A 22193-nucleotide genomic window follows, 5' to 3' on the forward strand; every position below is an offset into this window, starting at 1 on the left:
TAAACTAGAAGAAACAGAAATGGGGTGTGCAACACCAATGTTCCCTTACTCCAAGAACCTGCCTCCTGCTTCTTAAGTCAGTGGAGAAATAGCAGGATGAGTCCTCTCACTTGGACAGCTGTGCTTGTAAGCTACACAGAGAATACATGTGTATTTGTAAAGACAGATTTTTTTTTTCACCTTTCCAAAAGCATAAATCCAAATACAGGCTCCCTGTTAGGGTAAACTGAAAGGGCAACTAAGAGGCTTTTTTCCCTACCTAAACATGTTTTAACTTTGACCATGTAACAGTAATACAGTCTGGCAAATGCTACCATTTAAAAAAGCAGCTCATGATTTCTGATAACACAAAATGCCAAGAGATTAAAAACTTGAATTTTTCACCTTTGGAGTGACTTATTTTTAATCTCTTTCTTTATTTTGAAGTAAATTCTCACGACTACCTTACAGTGCAGCAAGGATGCATACTTCCACTAGTAATATCTAAAAACAAAGACTCACTGGATTTCTTAGTACATCATCATCTACATCAAAGTTTGAGGTGTCAGAAGGACTGCTGACTTCTGGAATGTAAGGTGCTTCTAGGTTTCGGATGTTATCCCAATTAAGTCCTTCAAAAAATGCATGAGATTTAAAATCCTCTATTCCATTTTGTCCCAGCCTACGCTCTCTGCTGCAGATAAGTCTCTGAATAAGGTCTTTTGCTTCTTCAGATACATCTGTAACATGGGATGGAAACTGAAATCGTTCCTAGAAAACAAAACAAACAGAAAGTTTTAGAGAAGGAACTAATTCCAAAACTTACAATTGTAGTTTCAAAAAAAACATTGAACTACACCAATAAAATGAAATTAATAGTTAATTATTAGTCAAATATTGTTTTAGTTACAGTGAACAATGACAGAGTACAATTCAACACATTCAATGACAGACTTTTTGTTTTAGATTGGATTTCAAGTACAATAAATAATTTTTCAATTTCTTTAAAACAGATCTGTTTGATCTGTGATTACAATAACACTGTTAGGAAAAGCAAATTTTTTTTAAGACACACCGGGATTTTTGCACACTACGATATATTAAAGATCATACAATAAAGACAGACTGGTATTCTTAGTCAGAGGTCCACTGATCTCCTGGAGATGTACTCCTCAAGATTAAATTAATTTCAACCCTTAAAACCCCATGATGTTAGTCAGTTATTTATGTTATCATATTTAAGAATGTATTTTTCAAATATATAGGTTAAATACCTGTATTTCTTACCAAAATATAATCTACATTTAGAAAATATTTCTATTCATAAACAAACATAACATCTAAAAATTGTAATTACCACTTACAACTGAAATTACTCTAGACTGAAGAAACTGGAGTAGATTTTAATTTTGATTTGTGATGACTGCTTAGATTTCCAACAAGAAAATCAGCACTTAGAGAAAAATTTTAATTTGTCAAATAATTAAATTTCTTCATTTCAGAGAAGCAAGCTTCCTAAAACCTGAACCAACAAACCTACATATCAATCTAAAACACTGTGAAAAAGCAAACAACTACCATCACTTCAATATCCTTAAGTAATAAGTTTCTCTGTAAACATAAACTCAGAACACAAGAGATTTAATACAGCTCTTACTTCATGATTCATAATCTTCCCATAGGTTTCCACCAGTGACTCTGCATAGAAGGGTGTTTCACCATAGAGCATTTCATACATGCAGACACCCAGTGACCACCAGTCACACTCAGGCCCATATTTCCCCATTCCATCTTCCATTGCTTGCAGTATCTCAGGAGAGATGTAGTCAGGAGTACCCACTGCTACTGATGACTGTACCTTAAAAATAAGACAAACATAATTCTCTTAAGTTTTCAGTTTCTCTCAGCAACTGTTTTACTCAAACACTACTATTTCTGACAGAGACACCACGACACGGTTCTGGAGAAGGAAGAGATTCATAAATTCACAGCAACATAACAAAGGAAGTATTAAGAAAGTAACAAAGACTGCAAAGATTAAGTTCCGTTCTACTGCTACATAAAATCACTTGATATGTTTTATTCTGAACAGAGTAGAAACCCAAAATAATCACAGCGAAATAATACTGTGAAAGCAGAAAGACAAAATATATTTTTCCTTTGTGTTGGTTTATATTTTGAAACTTCAATTTGCTGCCCAGAACTTGAAATGAAAAATGAGTAAGTAGGGAGATCAGGTCCTACCCCTGAATTTTATAGTTTCATTTGAATATCATAGAACAAATTTCCTGGGTAAGGTTTAATATGTCAGAAATCAGTAAAATGTTTCTTGCCTAATGTGCAATACAGGAATAAGGTGGAGAAATTACTCTGTGCACAAGTACTAGGGAAGCCCTCACCATCAGGGCAGACTAATCCCTAGGAATATGTTCTCAATTCTAATGGCTCTTTCATTTACATTTTTATGGTAAAGCTTTGACAGACATTTTATGACTAAAGAACATCAACAAGATGTGAGTTTGTGCCAAAACCAGTGAACGATGCCATACTTTGGCAGGATTGGCACCCCTGGAAATGCCCTAAATTAGTCAAAACAAACAAAACCTGTCACAAGCACTTCAGCTTTTAGAGGTAAATCCAATCTGCTGCACAAGATGGCCAATTACCATCATGTTGCTGTTCCATTTGTCAAAGGCATATAAAACAAACTTCTTATTAATTGTAGACTCAAGACAATAATTTAGGTTGGAAAAGACCTTTAAGATCATTAGGTTCAGCTGTTAACTGGACCTAATGCACTGGCAAGTCCACCTAAATTGCGTGCCCAAGTACCACATCCACATCTTTTTGATACCTACAGGGATGGTGACTCACCCTACCCCCTCAAATGGTCATGAGGAGAAAAAGTGAAAACCAGAAAAATATAGCAAAGGATAACTTGAAAAGTTAGCAGCTTGTAAAATAAGGAGATGAAGACTTCAAAAACTCATTTAAGTATGTTGAGTTATACTGCACCCTCAATTTTTAGTGTGTCAGAAAGTTCACAATCTATCACATCCCTGCTGATGTCTAATCTCTTTAAAACCAGCAACTCTCTTAGAAGGTCCCACTATCAGCAACCCAAATAAATGGAGCTTCATACATACTGTGCCATCTTCACTCATTTTCAGACAGGACCCAAAGTCTGCCAGTCGTATGTGGCCATTCATGTCCAAAAGAACATTATCAGGCTTTATGTCCCTGTTATATAGATAGAAGTGAAAGCATTTACACATACAGTATTAGCTCTGCTTGTAGAAATTAATCTTGCATCAAAATAACATAGAATCTTATCCAATGATGTAAACTCTTTTTGGTACTATTTATGACTCTCTCCCCCCCGACCAACCTTAAAGCCACCAGTTTTGTTGCACCCTAAAATCTGCATTTCTTTTCAAATGTGAAGTCCCAAATGTTACTACACGTGCTGAAAAAACTTAAAAACTCCACAACACCTTCAGTTTAATCTTTGAGAAGGAGACTAGAATTACCAGGAGTAAACAAAAATAAGGTGCTCTAATACACCTTGCTACATAGATGTGGAAGCTGACAATGGCTGAGTTTTAAGGTGCTGAATTCCAATTTCACACTTGACATTTGTGAGAAAAACTGTGACAGATTTAACAAAGGGTCCTCATATGTGTAAAAAGCCTGCCAACTTGATACATTTTTCCAACACAAACTTGAATTAACCTTTTTTAACCAAGGGCTAATGCTCTGAAATTAATTATTGAAATGTCAGTAATACCGCTGCTCATTAGCAGTATTAATACAAAATAATAAATGCTAATCTATGCCTGTCTACATGAATTTAAATGTTAAATGTGTATTTACTTGTCATAATACAGAAAAATATGTGCTGAGAAGATTGGACTATGTCACTGTGCTTCCCCAAAAAATAATCAGTAATTCTGCATTGTTAAACTTATTCCATACATTTCAGTTCCAGATATTGTCAACATTCCACAACCACAAGTCAAGCTCAGTAGTTGCAGGGTACTATAAAAACTAATATACAACTATACACTGATTTGTTTGTTTTTTTAAGAACACTGCTCACAGTGGCACTTGCAGCAGGAGCCAATCTCTGCCTGGCATGCAGCTCTCACTTGCCTCAGGGACCAGCACTGCTGCTCAGAAAGGCTTAATGCCTCCTCTCTGAGCTCCACTGTCTCCTATCTGCAGCTAACAGGTCATATAAGCCCTTAAAGGGTCCTTGAAACCCTCTCCAGAGCAATCATGCTTCCTCCTCATCCATTCCAGTTGCCAAGCAGTAATTTCTTGGGCACTGGCACACGTCCTGTTCAAAGCACGTGTTTTGGCCACAGAGCCACACACTCCTATTGCCACAACAGACCTGCATTCAGCCCTGGGAAAGATGTAGCTGCTCAGTAATTTCCTTGGAAATTGGTGCAATGGTGCCTCTAGTGAACTTCTCTGAGGCTGTAACATTTTTAAATCCCCAAATATTGTCCACATTCACTCACAAGAGTTTTAGAGAGTTTAAACATCTTTTCAATTTTTAAAACAGCAATCAAAATGCAAACAGAAGAGTTCAAAGCATTATGACTGAGAATTCCTTATGCTTTTTGAACTTTAACTGTACAGCTACTACCCACCACAACCTAAGTTTACTTGATGGTAGCCAGTGATTCAGAATACACATCTTGTGTGCAAAAACAATTAGACCAGCACCTGCCCCCTGATTAGAAAACCTGTTTGAGGATGATCTCAGGTAAGTAGATGCACTGATGTTATCATGGGCTTACTGTGCATAAATTTTGCAGAATGTCTACACCTCTGTAGAAAGTTCAAACCATTTCAAACTGCTTCAAACTTCTAGGTTGCTTGGACAAAGGCAGATAAATATTTATTAAGTGAATTGAGAATAAGTCAAGAGCCCTGATTAAAGATAGAACAGACTTTAAAAGGTTAGTCAGATAAATGTCACTGCTTCTGATACCAATCCATCAAAACTTGATATTTAAAATAAAGTAGCTTATACAGCTATTATACAGCATAAAGTAAACATGTATCTATAGTAGTTTGCTTTTGGCTACTGTGTGCATTTGTATACATAGCAGTAAATTTGGGATTAACTTCAAATAACTGTACCTGTATATTTTGCCAAATGAGAAGGTATTTTACCTGTGCACATAATGCAGCTCATGTATGGAATGTATAGCAAGCACCATTTCACCAATGTAGAACCTAGCCATATCTTCAGGAAGCTTGTCTTCAAACTTACTGAGAAGTGTCAGCAAGTCACCACCAACATAGTAGTCCATCACTAGATACTGAAAATAGAGAAATAAAGCAATAAAGTACTGAGAGACAGCTGGCAAGAAAAAAAAAAAAAAATTCATCAGTTAACCCCTGAAAACCCTTCCACTATTTTTTTCTGTGCCTGTGAAAAGCAGTCAAAATTGGTGGTCTTTTTTTTTACTTTTATTTACTTAGTATAAAAAGGTATCATATTCCTTTATTAATCACAGTAAGAAAGGCACATCAGCATTTAGTTCCTATGATAAAAAAACCCCAAACAAAATATGACAAAAACAAAGAAGTAAATCAGGATGAGTTTATTTCTGTCTTAACTAGTATCACAAAGAAAATGATCTAATATCACCAAAACTGGTGCATGTTATCGACTCTTAAACTGAATATTTCCAAAGAATGATGAAAGAAAAAAAAAAAGTATAGTTAAAATCAATATTTGATGCAGCTTAGTCTAAAATATACATTTTATTACTTTTTTAGTTAGGGTACCATTTCAATACTACTCATTGTTCCTGAAGTGGCACTTATCACATCAACATCTTCAACCACTCATCTTGGCACATTCCACACCATGGGTGCATAACACAGCTGGCAGGAGTCTGATGACACTGAACATTACTACACCATACATGGATGCCCACAACAAGCCAAAAGCACTGTCAAGCCAGAGGCACTACAGTGGGAAATTTAACAGTCAAACATTGGTGTGCTTTTGAATGTATTTCAGTGAAAAAGTAAACAGCCTCCTAGGCCAATCAGGCACCATCCCATCCATGGGAAGGACCAATACTGATAGGATACATGAAGGAAAAGGACTCAGGCATGCCATTTGTTTCTCATACCACAAAACAAGGATTATGTTTGAGGTATTTCTTAGCAATATCCACCTAAATCCAGACCATCACTTCAAGTATAATGACTTCATCTAGTACCACCAGTCTTGAGCCACTTTGTTCCATGCTTCCCAAGATGATTTGATATGTGGTTTTAATACTAACTTGGCTTATTCTGGAATTAACTTTTCAAAGCCATCATCTTATTTTTCTCCTCAAAGTAAAGCGACCTAGAATCCACTGTTCCTGCCACAGATTCATCTTCCATGAGGGAAACAAATTTAAGATAGAAATGCAAAGAACATGAAGTGCAATAATAGCCATTCCTCACTATCTTTTGGATTAAAAGAGCCACTCCAAAAGCCACAAGTTTTGATATTTTTCTCTATTTTATTCAAATTACTGCTTAATCTGATAAGCAAATTGCATCATTTATGTTGAAATCAGTCTGTGGGTATTGCTCCAAGGAACTTTCAACATGTACTGAGCACTGTACACACTTAATACTTATATTTGAAAACAAAATGCTACAGACAGAAACCATCAGTCTTCTCAAAGGGATATTATCTTGAAGTATTTTCTCTCAAATTCAAGGCAAAGAGGCTTTTTAGAACCTTCTGTGGAAAGTGAAATATCTTCTCTGTCAGAGACAGGGTAATGCACTTCTGTCAGCTCCCAAACTCCCAAAGCATTTATAACTCAGCAAGAACCCAGGTGACCCATGAAGGAAGGCACTTGGATCACAGAAAGATGGTGGTATCTCATCTTTGAGGAAGGAGAACTTTATTAATCTTTCAATTCAAAATTATCTGCTTGCCAGGAGGTGCTTCTCCCTTCTTATGGGGTTAAAATAAAAGCTATTCTGATGTTGAAATCTCACAGTAGTGCATTTCTTCCAGGGAAGTGACTACATTGAACGGTGAGAGTAGTTAGGAATCAAAGGAAAAAAGGATATCAAAATAGTCTCATGAGTACCCAGAAGCCTTTGAGAGGCTGACAGCAGGGAAATACACATATGCCCTTTTGCATGACTGAGACTGGGAAAGAAAATCAAGAGATCCGGAAGGAAGAGATGGAGAAGTTCAAGTTCCATGCAAGTTCTCAATATTCATGGACTATGTTTCACTTACATCATATCTGCTTCAGCTAAATCACCAAAGGCTGATTTAACCCATCTTGACATAGGCTGTCTCTTATGAAAGCTTTTTAAGAACCAGAAGAAAGTTATGCAGCATTTCCATGTAATGTCATTTAAGAATTGGCTGATTAGAAAACAGTAATGAATGATGCATTAACTTGAAAGATTTTAAAAACACAAGAGCAGAACCAGAAAATGAACTCCAGAACATATGTATTTAATAGAATTTTGTATTTCTTGCTTAAATAGAAGTTCTGCTTTATCAAATGCTCTGTTAATACTAAAGGCAGAGAATAAAACTAAGTACTTTTAGACTCTCCAAAGGCAGGTACTACTTTTCTATGTTAGTATCTTACTTTTTCTTTGTCTCGTTCTGAACCCTTTATCATGCAGCCAGAGGAGGCAGAGAACTAGGTGGGAGAAAACACAAGGCTCTCCCTCTGCTCGGAGTTAGCTTATGTGGCTTTGCATTAAAGAATCATTAGATATAATGCAAAACATCACTGGGAGAAAATACTGAAACCTAGAGATTTCTCTTACAGAGGACTAGGTTGGAAAACCAAGTTCTGTTGTCTGTTCTTGCTTTGTTCTCAGCTTTGTATTCCATTCTGCAAGGACCATGGATGAAGAGCACAGCTAAAAAGTAAACAAAATCTGCCCAGGCTCTGTAACAAGGCAGCACTCTCCATGATGAGGAAGAATGTAGCTATAAACATCTTCAAGCTCCAAAGAGAATTGAACAGAGATCTCTTAGGCCCTGGACAAGTACTAGATGGGATGGAAGAGAACCTTCTGTCCAGCTTTTTGGATGAATTGATTTCTTGATGTGTTTCACCTTTTCTTCATGCATCATTTACAATGGTGACTGAGATGTGGATCCACTCCATCTGTGAGCACAGACACTTCCAGGAGATGGTTTCTGAGTAACAGACCAAATTGGAAGGCAGCACCTCAGCACATGCAGGAGCAGACCTCAGGCAAGCTGGGAATCTGCTGACTTTGGCTGCTAGGCAGAACTGTTGCCTTCTTAGATACTGGATCTTAAATGAGATGTCTACCTTCTGCTGTCAAGTGAAACTTCAATATCTAAAAACCTCTGGGAACTTTGGGAAAAGATTCCCCCTCTGTGCTGTCTTTGCTCTTGCTTGTTATCTCACACAGCTAACAATTTTTCCTTAGGTAGCTCCATTCTTACAAGCTACTTGGAAATACAGAACAGAATGTTTTTATGCAAGTCTGAAGGTTGCTTCTGTGAGAATTTGAAGCTACAAGCTGATGTGAAATCATGAGGCAGTGCTAGAGACAACTAAACTGCCAGAGATTGAAAATCTGGATCTATCACAAACCATTCAATGGAAATTAGCCTGTAAATGAGGGCTTAAGATGTGACTGCTTATTTTCCTACTATGTGCTTGTTATTCTAAAAATACTCCAAACATGACAAACTAATGTGTTTTGTCTCAGCATCCGTGGAAATGTTTGAGTATTTACTAACTCCTGCTGAACTCCTTGGCAGCCTTTTATAAATACATTTTTTCTTATTTATAGTCATGATTTGCTACCATGCTACTAAAGTATTAAGAAGGTGGAAACTTTCACACTACAGCTATGTCAGATGTTACAGAAACAGCAAGTTTGCAAACCCAGCCTGAAGCAGCCACAAGGAAGCTGCATGGTTCAGTATATTGCACAATATTGGGGCTTTACTGACTTTGCTCCTAACCAGGACTCTGCTGTATTCTGTGACTGAAGTAAACAGGTTTGTATGTCACAGTTGTAATAACCAATCATAAAGAAATGTCATATGAGTACAGATTTTATAAGTATTTGCTAAAGTCTCTCAAATTACTGAGATGACCAATCTGCTGATTTAAAGATATATTTTATAGAAATACTTTCAAGAAATAGGCTATGCTTTCCCCTAAGGATTTTAAAATACCAAACTTTTAAATTACTTTTGCCAGTTTAAAACAAAATATTGCTTTAAAAGACACTATTAAAGTTTAAAATAAAGTATTTCTTACTTCCACAGAGTTCACACATCTCAGATTACTTAACTGCAACCTTATTCAAAATACTAAATTTGAACATGTTATTTTTTATGCAAAGAGAGATTAGTTAATTTAAGATTCTTAACTAAATCTCTATATACTACAGTCCTTCACAACTTTCTCACTCTCCTGGAGTTACAGTCAGTCCCTTTGAAGTTTTGCTTCAAGGAGAAAACAAGAATGTTGAAACACTGCTGTGAGGCATGAGGTGGACAGATTTAATGCACTAATATTTTTTAAATATACCAAAAATAAAGTTCTTTCACAACCCAGAGCTTTTATTTACTGATGAATCAAACATACCAAATAGTTCTCATCTTGAAAGGCATAGTGCAATGTAGTAATCCACTGACAATCTCCATTCACCAAGACATTTCTCTCCTCTCGGAAGCAAGCTGTCTAAAGGAAGAGAGGGGGAGAAAAGCCATTGTCAACAACAACAAGTAGTTTTCACAGGATGAATATATATGGATGTTTTATGGGATTATTTCAAATTACTGAACAGAGGTCTCTATTCATTGGGATTCAGTCTACACAAGTGACATGCCAGGGAATCTCTGCAGGTTTTAGGCAGGCATTCAGTCACTCTAATCCTGACTGTGACTTTAAAAAACAAAACCAAACCAAACCAAAAAACCCCAAACCAAATGAACCACCCCCCCCCAACCTCTCCTCCCCCCAACAATTCCCAAAAAACTCCACACCAACACACAACAGACCCAACACCAAAAAGCCCACAAGCCAACTCAAGTCAAAGCTAAATCTCTGTTTTATAAAACATTTTTAAGTCAGAAAATAGTAACTTGTCACTACCATCTGTAGCAGAAAGATAATGGCTCTAGGAAAGTAAGTCTGATTCTTCTGATAAAGACTTTTATGAAAACAGTTTCATGTATACTTTTTTTACAGTACAGTCCCAGTTCCAGACACTGCTAATACACTATGGGAAATAAGCAGATTTTACTATTACTGTCTTATCTTTATCCAGTATAATATATATTTTTATTTTCAATAATCCTTCCCCAACTTCAAACAGCACACTGCAACACTTCATAGAAGCAAGCTCTGTGTAACAGGTTTTCTCAGCATCTTTACATGAAACCAACTTTCATAAACTTCAAGAGAGTTCTCCCCAATAAAAATATATTAATGTTTTTATTGGATCAGAATTATCATGAAACAGACCTTGGGACTCTTCTACTACTCTCAATCCAGAGAGGCATTATCAGGATATTTGACAGCTACAGATTGAGGTGTTTGTGTTCTAGAAAAGAACTATTTTTTTTTAGTCATTGCCACTTCTTCAGATGTCTTAGAAAATGTCCTATGGAAATGTGCCTGGGAAGCCCAAGCCTTACCATATACTGACTGCACCTTACAAATGTATCTCCAACTATTTTCCTTTCAAAGGAAGCCAAATTCAATCTACAATTTTACTGAAGAAGACCATGCTGTGGTCACATTGTAAATTAGTAATCACTGGTGCAAAGAGAAGTAAATTGTAATTAAATGCCAACTGAATGGTTTAACGGTTTATGAATTCAAGGCCAAAGCAGCGCTCTGCAAAAAAGGCTGGCAGCTCCAGCAGCTCCAAGTAATCCTATCCCCTTCCCACAGCAGCAGAGCATTGCACTTCTCAGCTCTCCTGGCACCACGATGTGAGGAGGCTGCCAACATACAGAACTAGTTTGTTTATTTTTGAAGACATCAGTCCCTTGATCCAGTTCACTGTGCAACCTCAAATAGCGAGGGAATGTTATGAACACTGAAAACCCAGCAATGCTGCTGAACACTGCATCTTGAATTCAGAGCATAAAATTCTCCTCCTCTGCTTACACCAGCTTAAAAGGCCTTGAGACGTGACTTGAAAAAGCATGACAGGCTACCTAATCAGCCAGTCAGGACTTATTTGGAACTGTCAACAGTAATACACTAATGACTTTGTATTTTGCTGTGAGAACAACGAATACAAATGGTCCTTATCAACATAAATGGCATGCCTATTTTTGCTTCTAACCCATTTACGGATGTCAGGTGATATTCACTAATCTTTATTTTATTTTAGTGGCTTCCAACCATATGGGATTTTTTTCTTGCAGCTAGTACATGAATAAGCAGTATTTTGCTAACTTCTTGCTATGTTTTATGTCATGCACAACAAACATAAAGCAGTGTAACAACATGCATCTTAACCCACTCATAATAATAATGATAATATTTTTATATAATAATAGGTGAGGTGGGTTAATAAAATACTTGAAGTCTGCTTTTTCAGTGGAACTCTCCATTTAAGAGGCTACTGTATTCTTGCAGGCTTCATTTTAAAAATGAACAGGTTTTACCACATTTGGGTAATTTTTAACACCCAGATGTCACATGAACTTTATATGCAGGATGCAATGTCCTGCTTATCCAGAAAAGTCAAATCAAGCAAGCAAACTGATCAGGAAAAGACAAAGTAGTTCTGCGGAGAAGACAGTTCCTTTATTGTCCTTCGTAGATGGGGAAAATCAGCAGAGAGAAACATTTTTTTGACTGTTACTTTTCCTAAGTTTGTCTTGGGAAAACATTATTGCTCATTATACATCCTTTATGCCTGCCTGAGAGGATAAGACGAGTTAGTTGCATGATTAGAACACAATTTGTAAACAGCTGTCTTCTCTACATGCAAAAGCTGCACCTACTTAGGCCACTTAATGAAATCACTTTAAAAATGACCGAAGTAAGGCAGCATAGCTGTATTTCCATTTGAGTTTGGGAGACCCCTGCAAATATTTGTGTTTGAAACAATTCTATACTGACCAATGAATTAACACAGCTGAAATCTGCATAGAAAGGGCACCAAATTTCCCTCCTCCAGGGAAAGGCTTAATGCAAAACTGCTGATGCAGCACATCCCAGGGTGTGAAATCTCCTGTCAGCTCAAAGGAGAGCCGGGTGGCAGCGGCTGCTGCCGCCTCTAAAGCACTGCATGGATGGATGGATGGACAGACTGTGACTAAATCAAGCAAAAGGCAGTGGTGAAGAGGGGCTTAACAAGAGGGAGGAGATTTTGTCACAGGAAAAGGCCTGGCACTGACTCACTGAAAGGAAGGGAGGGACTAGGAAGGGCAGGCTGGGGGGAGGAGGTGTCAGGAAGGGGACAGAAGAATGGGACAGGGAAGGGTCAGCAAGCTCAGACCTCAGCAAAGCCACTACTGCTTGCCCCTTAACAGGACTGCTGCAAGTCCTGATGCAATACATGTCTTTTCTGTTCAAATCTACTGCTCATTTATCTGCTAACTTACATAATATTATGTATGTGCCATAAGGTTTTCCTCTACCATGGAGGAGTATGTATCCTAGAAATACCTATCCTAGAAAGCTCTTCCCACAGTGTATTCTTAGTATTCTTTTCCTAATGTGTGAATTTACATTTACAGAATTTGTTGTGACAGTGTACACCTCCTTTCTCCAAAACACCCCTTCTTAAACAGATGTTACCTTCTTAACACGTTTTGTTTTACAATCTGAATCTGATCCCAAAATATTTAGTTATAGTTTTACTAGCTATATAAATCCTGTTACATACTGTAGGATGCAAAGCTCCTTAATGGATGTTTCTGAATGAAGAGAAGAAAGACCTTTTTCATAACATTTTTGTATACAGCTGTGAATGTCATAGTAGCACCAATCTCAGCTTTCATGTAGTCTTTAACTTGCCTTTACTGTAAACAAAAATCTGGCCAATAAATTCAGGGTAAGAAATAGGGCAGACTGTCTGGTAAATGAATACACAGTAATGCTGAGAACAACAGATGCCTGGAAGGGACTGTCAGACTTGATTGCATTAAAACAGCTTAAGGGAAAAAAAAGAGAAAAGAACGAAGCTCCTATGCTCATGAAATAATTCTTCCTAATCTGGAAGAGTTTCAATGTAATCTTCCTAATGTAATTTTAAAAATTCTCTGTGTTAAAAAACAGTATTACTTACCTCTGCCCTTTTGAGCATTTCCCATTTATTTAGAATTTTCATTGCATAAATGCGCTCTGTACACTTCATTTTAACAACTGCAACCTGAAAAATTAAGATATCTTTAACAGGAGCATGGTCAGAAAAATACAATATTTAAAGAGATCAATACTCACACAAAAGCATGGTCAGAGAAATACAGTTTTCAAACATTTTAATTTCACAAATCCATAAAATAAGTTACTAAGGAGTATTCAGTGATCAACTGCCATATTGATGAACTGCAGTCTGAGTCTTGGCTCCTTCTGTATTCCCCCAACATTACTATGTGATTGATGCACCCTGTGTGGTCAAGAGCTCATGATGAAGTACATGGGGGATGATACAGGAGGAGCACGAAGCTTTTCATATGAAGATGTGCAGTTAAGCTGCATTGTTTCCCAAGAACAAGTGGGGCTTGTAGTCATGCCTGCAGCCAGTGGGGCAACATTTAAAAGGGCAGCCTGAGAAAACAAGAAAGGCTGCTGTCAATAGAAATACACTACATTTGACTAATTTGTTTTCACATTTCAGGTCTCAGAAACTTGAAAGATATTTGCAAATTAGCATGCTTTTGTGTACCTTATGCAGATATTTTAAAAGAAAAAAATATTCATTTATTTATTCACCATTTTGCTTACAACATTTTACTATGCATGTTGTGAATTAGACTTGCTTACACTCATCTATTATGAACAGTAGCTCTGCACACAGCTGTAAATGGAAGAAAAAAACAAGAATACAAAAACTTCAAGGCTTAGGAATGCAAAGACTTTATTTTGACCAAGAAAATGTACTGTCATTGACCAAAGTCAATGAATTCTCAAAGACCAAAACTAATTCTTCTTGTGGTAACGCCATAATTTCCATGTTCTTCCAGCTGGCAATAGAAAAACAGGCATCATGACTAACACAGCAACATTTTCACAGGACTATACATGGACTGCTTGAATAGTTCTACTGCTATTTCTACTGCTCCTCAGCTCATCTCTATTTCAGAAGCAGAAAACCAACCAGCTTTCATTGCTTCCAACAGAGCTCTGAATAACTGTGTGAAAAGGAATGACATCACCTCGCCTCTTCTGTTGTTTAAAAACTCTTATCTAGAAAGGATTCAGCTACAGCAGCTTTAAGAAGCTGCTGACTATAGAAAAAGGTTGGAATAATGCATCAAGCAGAGCAACATCATAAAAAGTCCTAAGTCTTGAGGAGGGAAGAGGGAAATGTAGTATCACCCTGCACCTTACCAGCAAAGAAGTTCCAAGAGAGGGGCAGGGAAACTACTGCTTCTCCAGTAACACAAGAACAGGAAATTAACATTAACAGCCTGCAGGTACATAGCTCAGCCCTCCCCACCTCAGAGAGTGAAGCTCCACTCACCAGGTCATGTAGTGGGTGACAGCACCTGGTACAAACCTGCACAGCCATGTAACAGACACATAGCTCTGAAAAAATGTACCCACTGCAGGAAAGACATGGGAATCTGGCCCTGGAAAAGGTACAGCTGGGAAAGGTACAGCACTAAGAAGCAGCTTCTCTAAGTGAAGCAGAATATCCAGAGCTACATTACAATCCCAGTGTCTCCTGGCCCACAACCACCTCCCACTGCTCCTGCTGCGGGGGAAGGATGAGCAAGATGAGAAAGTCTCAAACCAAACACACGAGGTTCCTTGGCAAGTATGAAACTGCTCAACTGACCTTCTGTAATGGCCTTAAATGTAAACAGCCTTTCTCCACTTTTCATCACACTTAAAAGTCATTGTAAAAACCTCTCTCCATACACTTAATTGGGTCATTACCCCGATCCAGCTGAAGGCACGCTCTAAGTCAAACAGCGCATTAAAAGCTTTGAGAAACTGCAAGATGCTGACATTACCCACTAGACTTTTTAAACTGTTCCAGAGAGAAGATGGTGACTCAGGAAATGCCCACACCTCCAGGGCAGGGACAGGGACAGAGCAGCACCAAGGTTACCTGCTGCAGAGGAGAGGTTACCTGCTGCAGAGGAATGAACCAGCACTCTGCAGCAGATGCGCTTTGCAAGCGCAGCTCTGTGAGCCCCGGTGTAGCAACATTCAAGTTTCATAACACCACAACACTAGAACTGCTCAGCCCTTTGAGTACAAACACAGTGCACAAATCAGAACCCAGAGAGGCATCTACTGCACTTCATCTAAGGCCATCACTGTCCAAAGGCATTGCAGGATATCACAAGTTTGGAACATGCTCAAGTGCTGAGGAGCAATGGAAGCCTGGCATCACAGAGGGCAGGCACAGCTGAGGATCTGTGTAAATGTTAGAACAAAGTGGCAAATGAAACAGGCCTGGAAAAAGAAGAAAGGAAAAGAAGAAAGGGTGCCAAATCTGTAGGACTTATTTAGCAATTCCCCAGTCACCAACTATATTAGTGCTATTTATTTTCAACTGAAAAGACTGCTTTAAAAAGACCAATTTAAACTTTCTGGAGGAAGATAATTGTCTTCTGTGGAAGAGAAAGTATAGTCCATAAAAAGAAAGCTGACTCATATTTTCACATTAAGTGGTTATCAAGTTATGGCACCAGTAAACACACTGCTGCTTTACTTATAAGGGTGACAGTGGGACAGCTTCTCATGTCAGCAGAAAAATTCATTGAACCACACAGCAAATTAGGTAATTCCCCATGAATTTTATCTCTGGAAAGAAATCTTAGGACTGCTGAAGATATCTCAAAGAACTGACAGAATTTTTGCCTGATTAGACCTGACTCCTCAACAAATTCAAATAATTAGGATTTTTTAAAAAGAAAACAAACAGAAGAGCATAACCCAAACTTCATTGATATTGAACTGAAACAGGGAAGCACAAATAAAATAATGCCCTGATAAACTCAGTGCTATTATAAGGAAGAATACTGTTACAATACTGGAAAAGATCCTTTCTTCCATAAAATACCTCAGCATTTCCTTGAGTTACCCTTCTTTTACTTTCCTCATCAGGTGGCAGCATTTCTAAGTTTACTTTTGTCACATAATGCTTTGTCTCCTTCTGAGACATTGCAGTGGAGTTGTTTTTTCTTACTTTTATGTTAATTCTTCCTTCTCTGACATACCTCAAATTCAGTTACAATAACCAGACTGACCACTTTGTGAGATCAGAGGCCTCTCACACTGCAGTTGTGCAAAGCATGCAAGATGTCTGGTTTTAAATATGATGTTTTTTATCCTACATACTGATCCACCACATCTACTAATGTAAGGAAAAACCATTCAGTTGGTGTTCAGATGTATTCCAAAGGACATAGATTTGTACACTGCTACAAATGCCTGCTTTAAGAACAAAAGCATTGTTTCCATCTTCAGAGTTTAAAAGTTTAGTGGCTGAACAAGTGCTCATGTTATGCACAGACAAGGATTTAATATTGGTTTTCATTCTCCATTTCTAAGCCTAATAGAATTTACACTGTATTAGTAGTTAAAAAAAAAAGAAAAAAAAAAGAAGTATGCTAAGAATAATGAAAGGAAAAAATGTACAAGCAGAGGTATGATAAAACAGCTTCTCAAGAAGAAGATTTAATAACCTAAAATATTCCAGGCCTGGAAGAGGTAACAGCTATGACAGACACAGGAAACCATGAATGTCATGGAGAACATGAACAGAGAACAATAATTTACCACTTATAACACAGACATTTAAAAGCATCAAATTAAAAAAAAAAAAAAAAGATAAGATTAAGGAAGTACTATTGTCACAAAAAAAGTTCTGGAACTCAGCCACAGGCTGCTGTGGCCACCTACGTATTCAGAAAGTATTTAAATATTTAAATACAGACATACTTAATACCTGAGTAACACACACTGCAGTGTGGGCCTCAGTGACTACTGACCCCCGAGTTAGGGGGGTGGGCTGGGGACTCCCTGAACCCTCAGCCACTGGAAACTGTGAGGATTCAGCTTTGCTCTGTTCTTAGATTTTTTTCCTACACTTCTCTACCTGGCCAAAGGGGTGGGACATGGGCTAACCATCCACCTTTAATGCCTGTGTCAAACTAAGGAAATTAAAACTTATTCCCAATTTGCATCTCATAATGCCAGATTGGAATGCAGAATCAGGGGGGGCAAATGCTCAACAATCACAAAGCAGTCTGGTAGATATTTAAGTGATTCTCTTTTATTAAGTCTTTAAAATGTGACAAGAAAAAAATTGCAGGTGCAAGGGTCTCCCCAGCACTGCAACCTCCCCTTCAGTATGGACTGATCACCATCTGATTTGATTAGCATCACCATGACTTGTCATGCTCAAGACTGAGGCAACAGGAAAACTGCAATAAAGCTCAAGTATATTTCCTCAAGGATTTCAGAAAGCCTAATGAATCCTAGTGCCTTCACTTCAACCAAGTTTTGACATATTTATGTAAAAAAAAAAAAAAAAAGACAAGTGGGGCTAAGGCATAACTGAGACCCATGTGTGGTAACTACAAGCCACAACACCCCATCAGATTTGTATTGCTTCTGCCATCCATTTCCTTGCCATATTTTGTGTCTCAAAGCTCTGCTTCACTTGCAGTGCAATAAAATAAAATAAAGAACCAACATAGCTAAAGTAGCTTTCTAGACTTCAGCAAGAGTTAGTATTTTCCTTCTTGAATTGTTTTATAGGAGTATTTTGCTATGTTTTGATCTTCAAAACCCACTCAATACTGACATTTAGGGCTTCACTGTGCAAAGCCATCCCAGGCCAAGTTCCACCTTTCCCAGTGTTCCAATGAAATCTAGAGGGTGCAAATCTGAGCCAAATCATCCTCTACAGACAAGACAGAACTTCCCAGCACTGTACTGTGCCCTCTGAGTGACACCATCATCATTAGTAAGCAGCATCGAGTTACAAATTTTATTTTATGTAAATGGCAAGTATGGTGCAATAAAGTGCAGAAATCATTTAAATATAAGACTGGCTTTCCAGAAAACAATTAAGACAACTAACAAATCCTTCTTAAAAATCATGCTGGCATTAATTTCAAAGCAAAGACAAAAAACTCGCTAGGACACTACTCATGCTCATGGCACCTTAAACTTTCAGGTAGAATTTATCTTTTAAGGACTGGACCTACAGGAATAAGGTGAAACTGGACTGCAAAATGTTCTCAGCTGAAAAGAAGAGGAACACAGACTTACAGGTGATAATACTTGTGCAAACAGCTCATAATGGCAGGTAGTTAAGAAAAAAGGCAAACTGAATCTGGAATTCACAGGCAGATACACACCACTGGGGATGGGTAAACATTACTGCCTTGCAATACAAACTCTCTGGAAACCCCACACACAGCCACACCTCAGAAAAATAAACTTCATCTGGATCAGGTGTTAGAGGACAGCTGAGGTGATCAAGAAACTAAATGCTACTGTGGGAATAGAAAAAGCCTTACTTGCTAAAAAAAAAAGAAAATATAAAGTGTACATTATTGTTTTTATTCAAAGCCAGGGTGGATGGGGTTCAGACCAACCTGGTCTAGTGAAAGGTGCCCCTGGCCCATGGCAGAGGGGCTGGAATGAGATGATCTTTAAAGCCCCTTCCAACCAAAACCATTCTATGATTCTATCTAAAAATAAAATTGGAAGGAATGGCATCAATAAAAGTGGATGATAAAAAATCTCCTTAGTCTAACAGACAATAAAATTACATGGATAAAACAGTGTAAAATACCATGAATTAACCTTTGACGGGAACTTGGAAAGGCTTTAGACATTTGAGGAGAGATTTTAGTCAAGCCTTTCAACTGGGAGAAGAGACAAAATGTCATTTCAGATGTAAATAATTTACCCGTAATGTCTTATTACCAGATTTATAATTGAATATTACATTCATTTCCTTTGGCTAAAGCTTGTTTATGCCACATTTACCCTACTATTTCTGTCTCATGCTATTGATACCCTGCACACCAGCTACTGCAAAAAACACTGCAGCAACTACTTTATCCTCCTGACACTTTCAGATAGGAAAAAGTCTTTGATATATACCTCATTAGTTGATAGTTTTAATACTGCATCTTTGAGGAAAAACTGGTCTGGGCTGCTCTATCAGTTTTTTTTAACATCTATTTTACATATAAATTTAAAAACCAGAGTGTCTTTTGATAGAGTTCATATGCCATGGCGCAGATTTCCAAAGCAAAATCAGATTTTTTTGAGCATGCAGTGTATATCTTCATGTTGTGCAAATAAGAAATCCCTCACAAGTCCCAGCCAGAAAGACTCTGCAGAAGAAGAATAAAGGCCCCAAATAGCACCTAAGCTGTTCCCTCAGGGCCGGGGGGTTTGCAGAGACAAATGTCTGCTCTCACAGCAGCACCACAATGAACTGTGTCTGTGTGTCTCTGGCTCCTTGCAACCTGCCTGTCTCCATAGTTACTTGGTGCTGCCACACAAACACACACCGAGCTGGGGAGGACTGAGATAGCAACCAGCTCTTTTGAAGCATTTTCAAAACAAAGCAGCTTCTTTCTTCATCCATTTCCATAGCAGAAAATAGCTTGCTTTGATTTAATTTTTTCATGAAGAGCATATTAAAGAAAAGCAGAGCTAATTAAATACTTCTTTGCATCGTATTCTAAAGGCTTTGACTCTTTGAATAGTTGAATGAAAAGTGTCATATGTGGTGTGCAATACTTTGGAATTCTGTTAATCTACAGCGTAGGAAGGTACGGTCCCTGCTGGGCACCTAACAGCAACACCAAAGCTCTGAATAGGTGAGACAGCCTTAATTGCAGTCCATAGGCTCCCTGTGCCCCAGGTTAATTTCTACAAGTGCATCAAAACACTGAACTCAGTACCCTACAGCTGTGATTCCAAGGTGGAGAGGGCACAAAGAGCTCTGCCTCTCACTGCAGAGCACGACTGACCACAGGAAGGTCTGCTCTTACATATTCCCTTCTGACTCTCACTGCAACCTCAGCCAGTATCTCTCTCATTAGAAACCACATCAGTGATCGGAACCTGTGGTACACAGGGGATCAGCCTTATTCTCTCTCAGCCATTATTTTCTTCTGGAAACACATTTTTCTGTCTGTTGATCCCAGCTGAGACTGTGACTAAGCATCCCGAGTTGAGGTGACGTATTATTACCAAACACTACACAGATCAAGTCTGTGCACAACAGCATTTACATGAGAAGGTATTTCTAATCCATCCAGGACAGTAATACTTAGGTGGGGCACATTAAGAGTTTTAGTTATTTTTGTGCTAAGCAAGACCAAGCAGTTCCACCCTTCTGCTGGAACCACAGTAAGTATTGCTCATTCAAGAAATCCTTGCTAACAAACAAGGGAAGGAAGACAATTGTTTCAGTCCCACACTGCCAAATTTCCAGGAGGTGTCAGCCACGTTATACAATCCAAGTTCTCAAACAAGGTACATTTTGACTCATTCTTCCTTCAACAACTGCTCTTTGACGGGAGTGTTTGTCTACAGCAGTATGCCTAAATGGTCATTTACACAAAATCAGGACATGTGACCTTAAAGACATACAAGCACATTATTGAAGGCAGATGAACCTTGCAAAGAAGCACATGCAGTCCCCATACAGTGTCCTCTTCCTATCCCTCTCAGCCTGCTTGCTGTAAGCACCATTGCTCCCAGTTCATCTGGCATGTGCAGCCAAACACCAAACACACAGGAAGCACTTCTCAGGCTGGCCTGAGATTCCCAGTAAGCACAATCCCACCAAGCCCAGGTTCTCAGGACATCCTTTCATTTCATGTAACGGTCCATGGTGTTTCTAGATGAAAGGAATAGTCAGGCACAGGCAAACTTCAAACCACAGCTCAACTGCTTTTTGGTTTCTTTGTTGTTTTGGTGTGGTTTTCTAAAGGTTGAAAATCTGAAAGTTTTGCATTCTATGCTGATATTCCTTAAATCTCCTAAAGATTGTATTTTCACTTCTGTGTAGTTTGAAGAAGTGATTTTTACTCTTGTGTAGTTTGTGTGTTTTCTGTGTAGGCCACAAAATACTTTGTGCTACACAAAATACTCTTTCTTGTCTACAAACACAGATTTCTACAGTCATTTCATTAATAGAAACCAGAATTAAGATAACAGAAAACCATTTTACTTCTGAATTTATTTCGGGGGCTTTTCACTTATTATTAGTTTTGCTCCCTGTGGAGGTTGTCCCTCTGCACAAGAGGTACCTGCCTGTATGACCCAGAAAATGAAAGACTAGAAGTAACACTGGGGCACTCAGCTGGGTATGGGTATATATCCAGGCAAGTACAGCCTAGAGATGAGGAAGAACCATGAGCACTTTATCCTCCTTCTAGCATTTCAAATTATAAGCTATTCTAACTGTCACACACTCAAATACTGTGTAAAGCTTTTCTTCCTAACTATGAAACTTCTGAAAAAAATAAATGACATTCCCAAGCCAGTGACTTTCCTGAGTCAGAGCCTTACATGCTGCTGTAAGAAATACTCAGACATTCAGTTCTCCCTGACTGCAAAGTGGCTGGCTTCCTTTATGTGAAAGGAGAAGTCCAGGTGGCTACAGAGGAAATCTCTAGGCTCTAAGCTAGGCTGTTTCTCCCCTAGCATAATAATAACAATTTAACAAACATTTTTCTCTTGCTTTCTCAGACATGCCATGCTACAAGAACTTTCATTAAGATGGTTTTGCATTGGGTTATGTTCTCATACTGCTGGAAAAAGTGTAAAGAACCAAGCTGAGTTCTGCAAAGGAGAAAGAAAGAAAAAGGTACTGACATGCCAGTACAGATGTGTTCTGGTGATTATATCAATCTGCCTTAGATACTGATTTTGCAGTTGTGTTCACAGGGATAAAAGCTCCCATGTGCTCTCAATCCTCTTTTTGGTCAAATACCACGTTTCCTTCCTTGGCTTACATCTTTTCTG

General features: G+C 38.2%; 1 protein-coding gene across 7 annotated transcripts in view; it reads right to left on the bottom strand.

Annotated features, from left to right (window-relative positions):
* Positions 1-22193, bottom strand: part of CDC42BPB (CDC42 binding protein kinase beta) — a 91157-nt gene that overhangs the window by 36861 nt on the left and 32103 nt on the right. For all 7 annotated transcript variants that reach the window (XM_066552906.1, XM_066552908.1, XM_066552911.1 and 4 more), the window contains exons 3-8: positions 13294-13377; positions 9624-9719; positions 5167-5315; positions 3126-3219; positions 1637-1837; positions 502-750 (exon numbers count right to left, since the gene is read on the bottom strand). In XM_066552906.1, the coding sequence (XP_066409003.1) occupies positions 502-750; positions 1637-1837; positions 3126-3219; positions 5167-5315; positions 9624-9719; positions 13294-13377 (873 nt within the window). The remainder of the gene's footprint in view (positions 1-501; positions 751-1636; positions 1838-3125; positions 3220-5166; positions 5316-9623; positions 9720-13293; positions 13378-22193) is intronic.

Source organism: Molothrus aeneus, chromosome 6 (genome assembly GCF_037042795.1).
Source record: "Molothrus aeneus isolate 106 chromosome 6, BPBGC_Maene_1.0, whole genome shotgun sequence".
NCBI lineage: Eukaryota > Metazoa > Chordata > Aves > Passeriformes > Icteridae > Molothrus > Molothrus aeneus.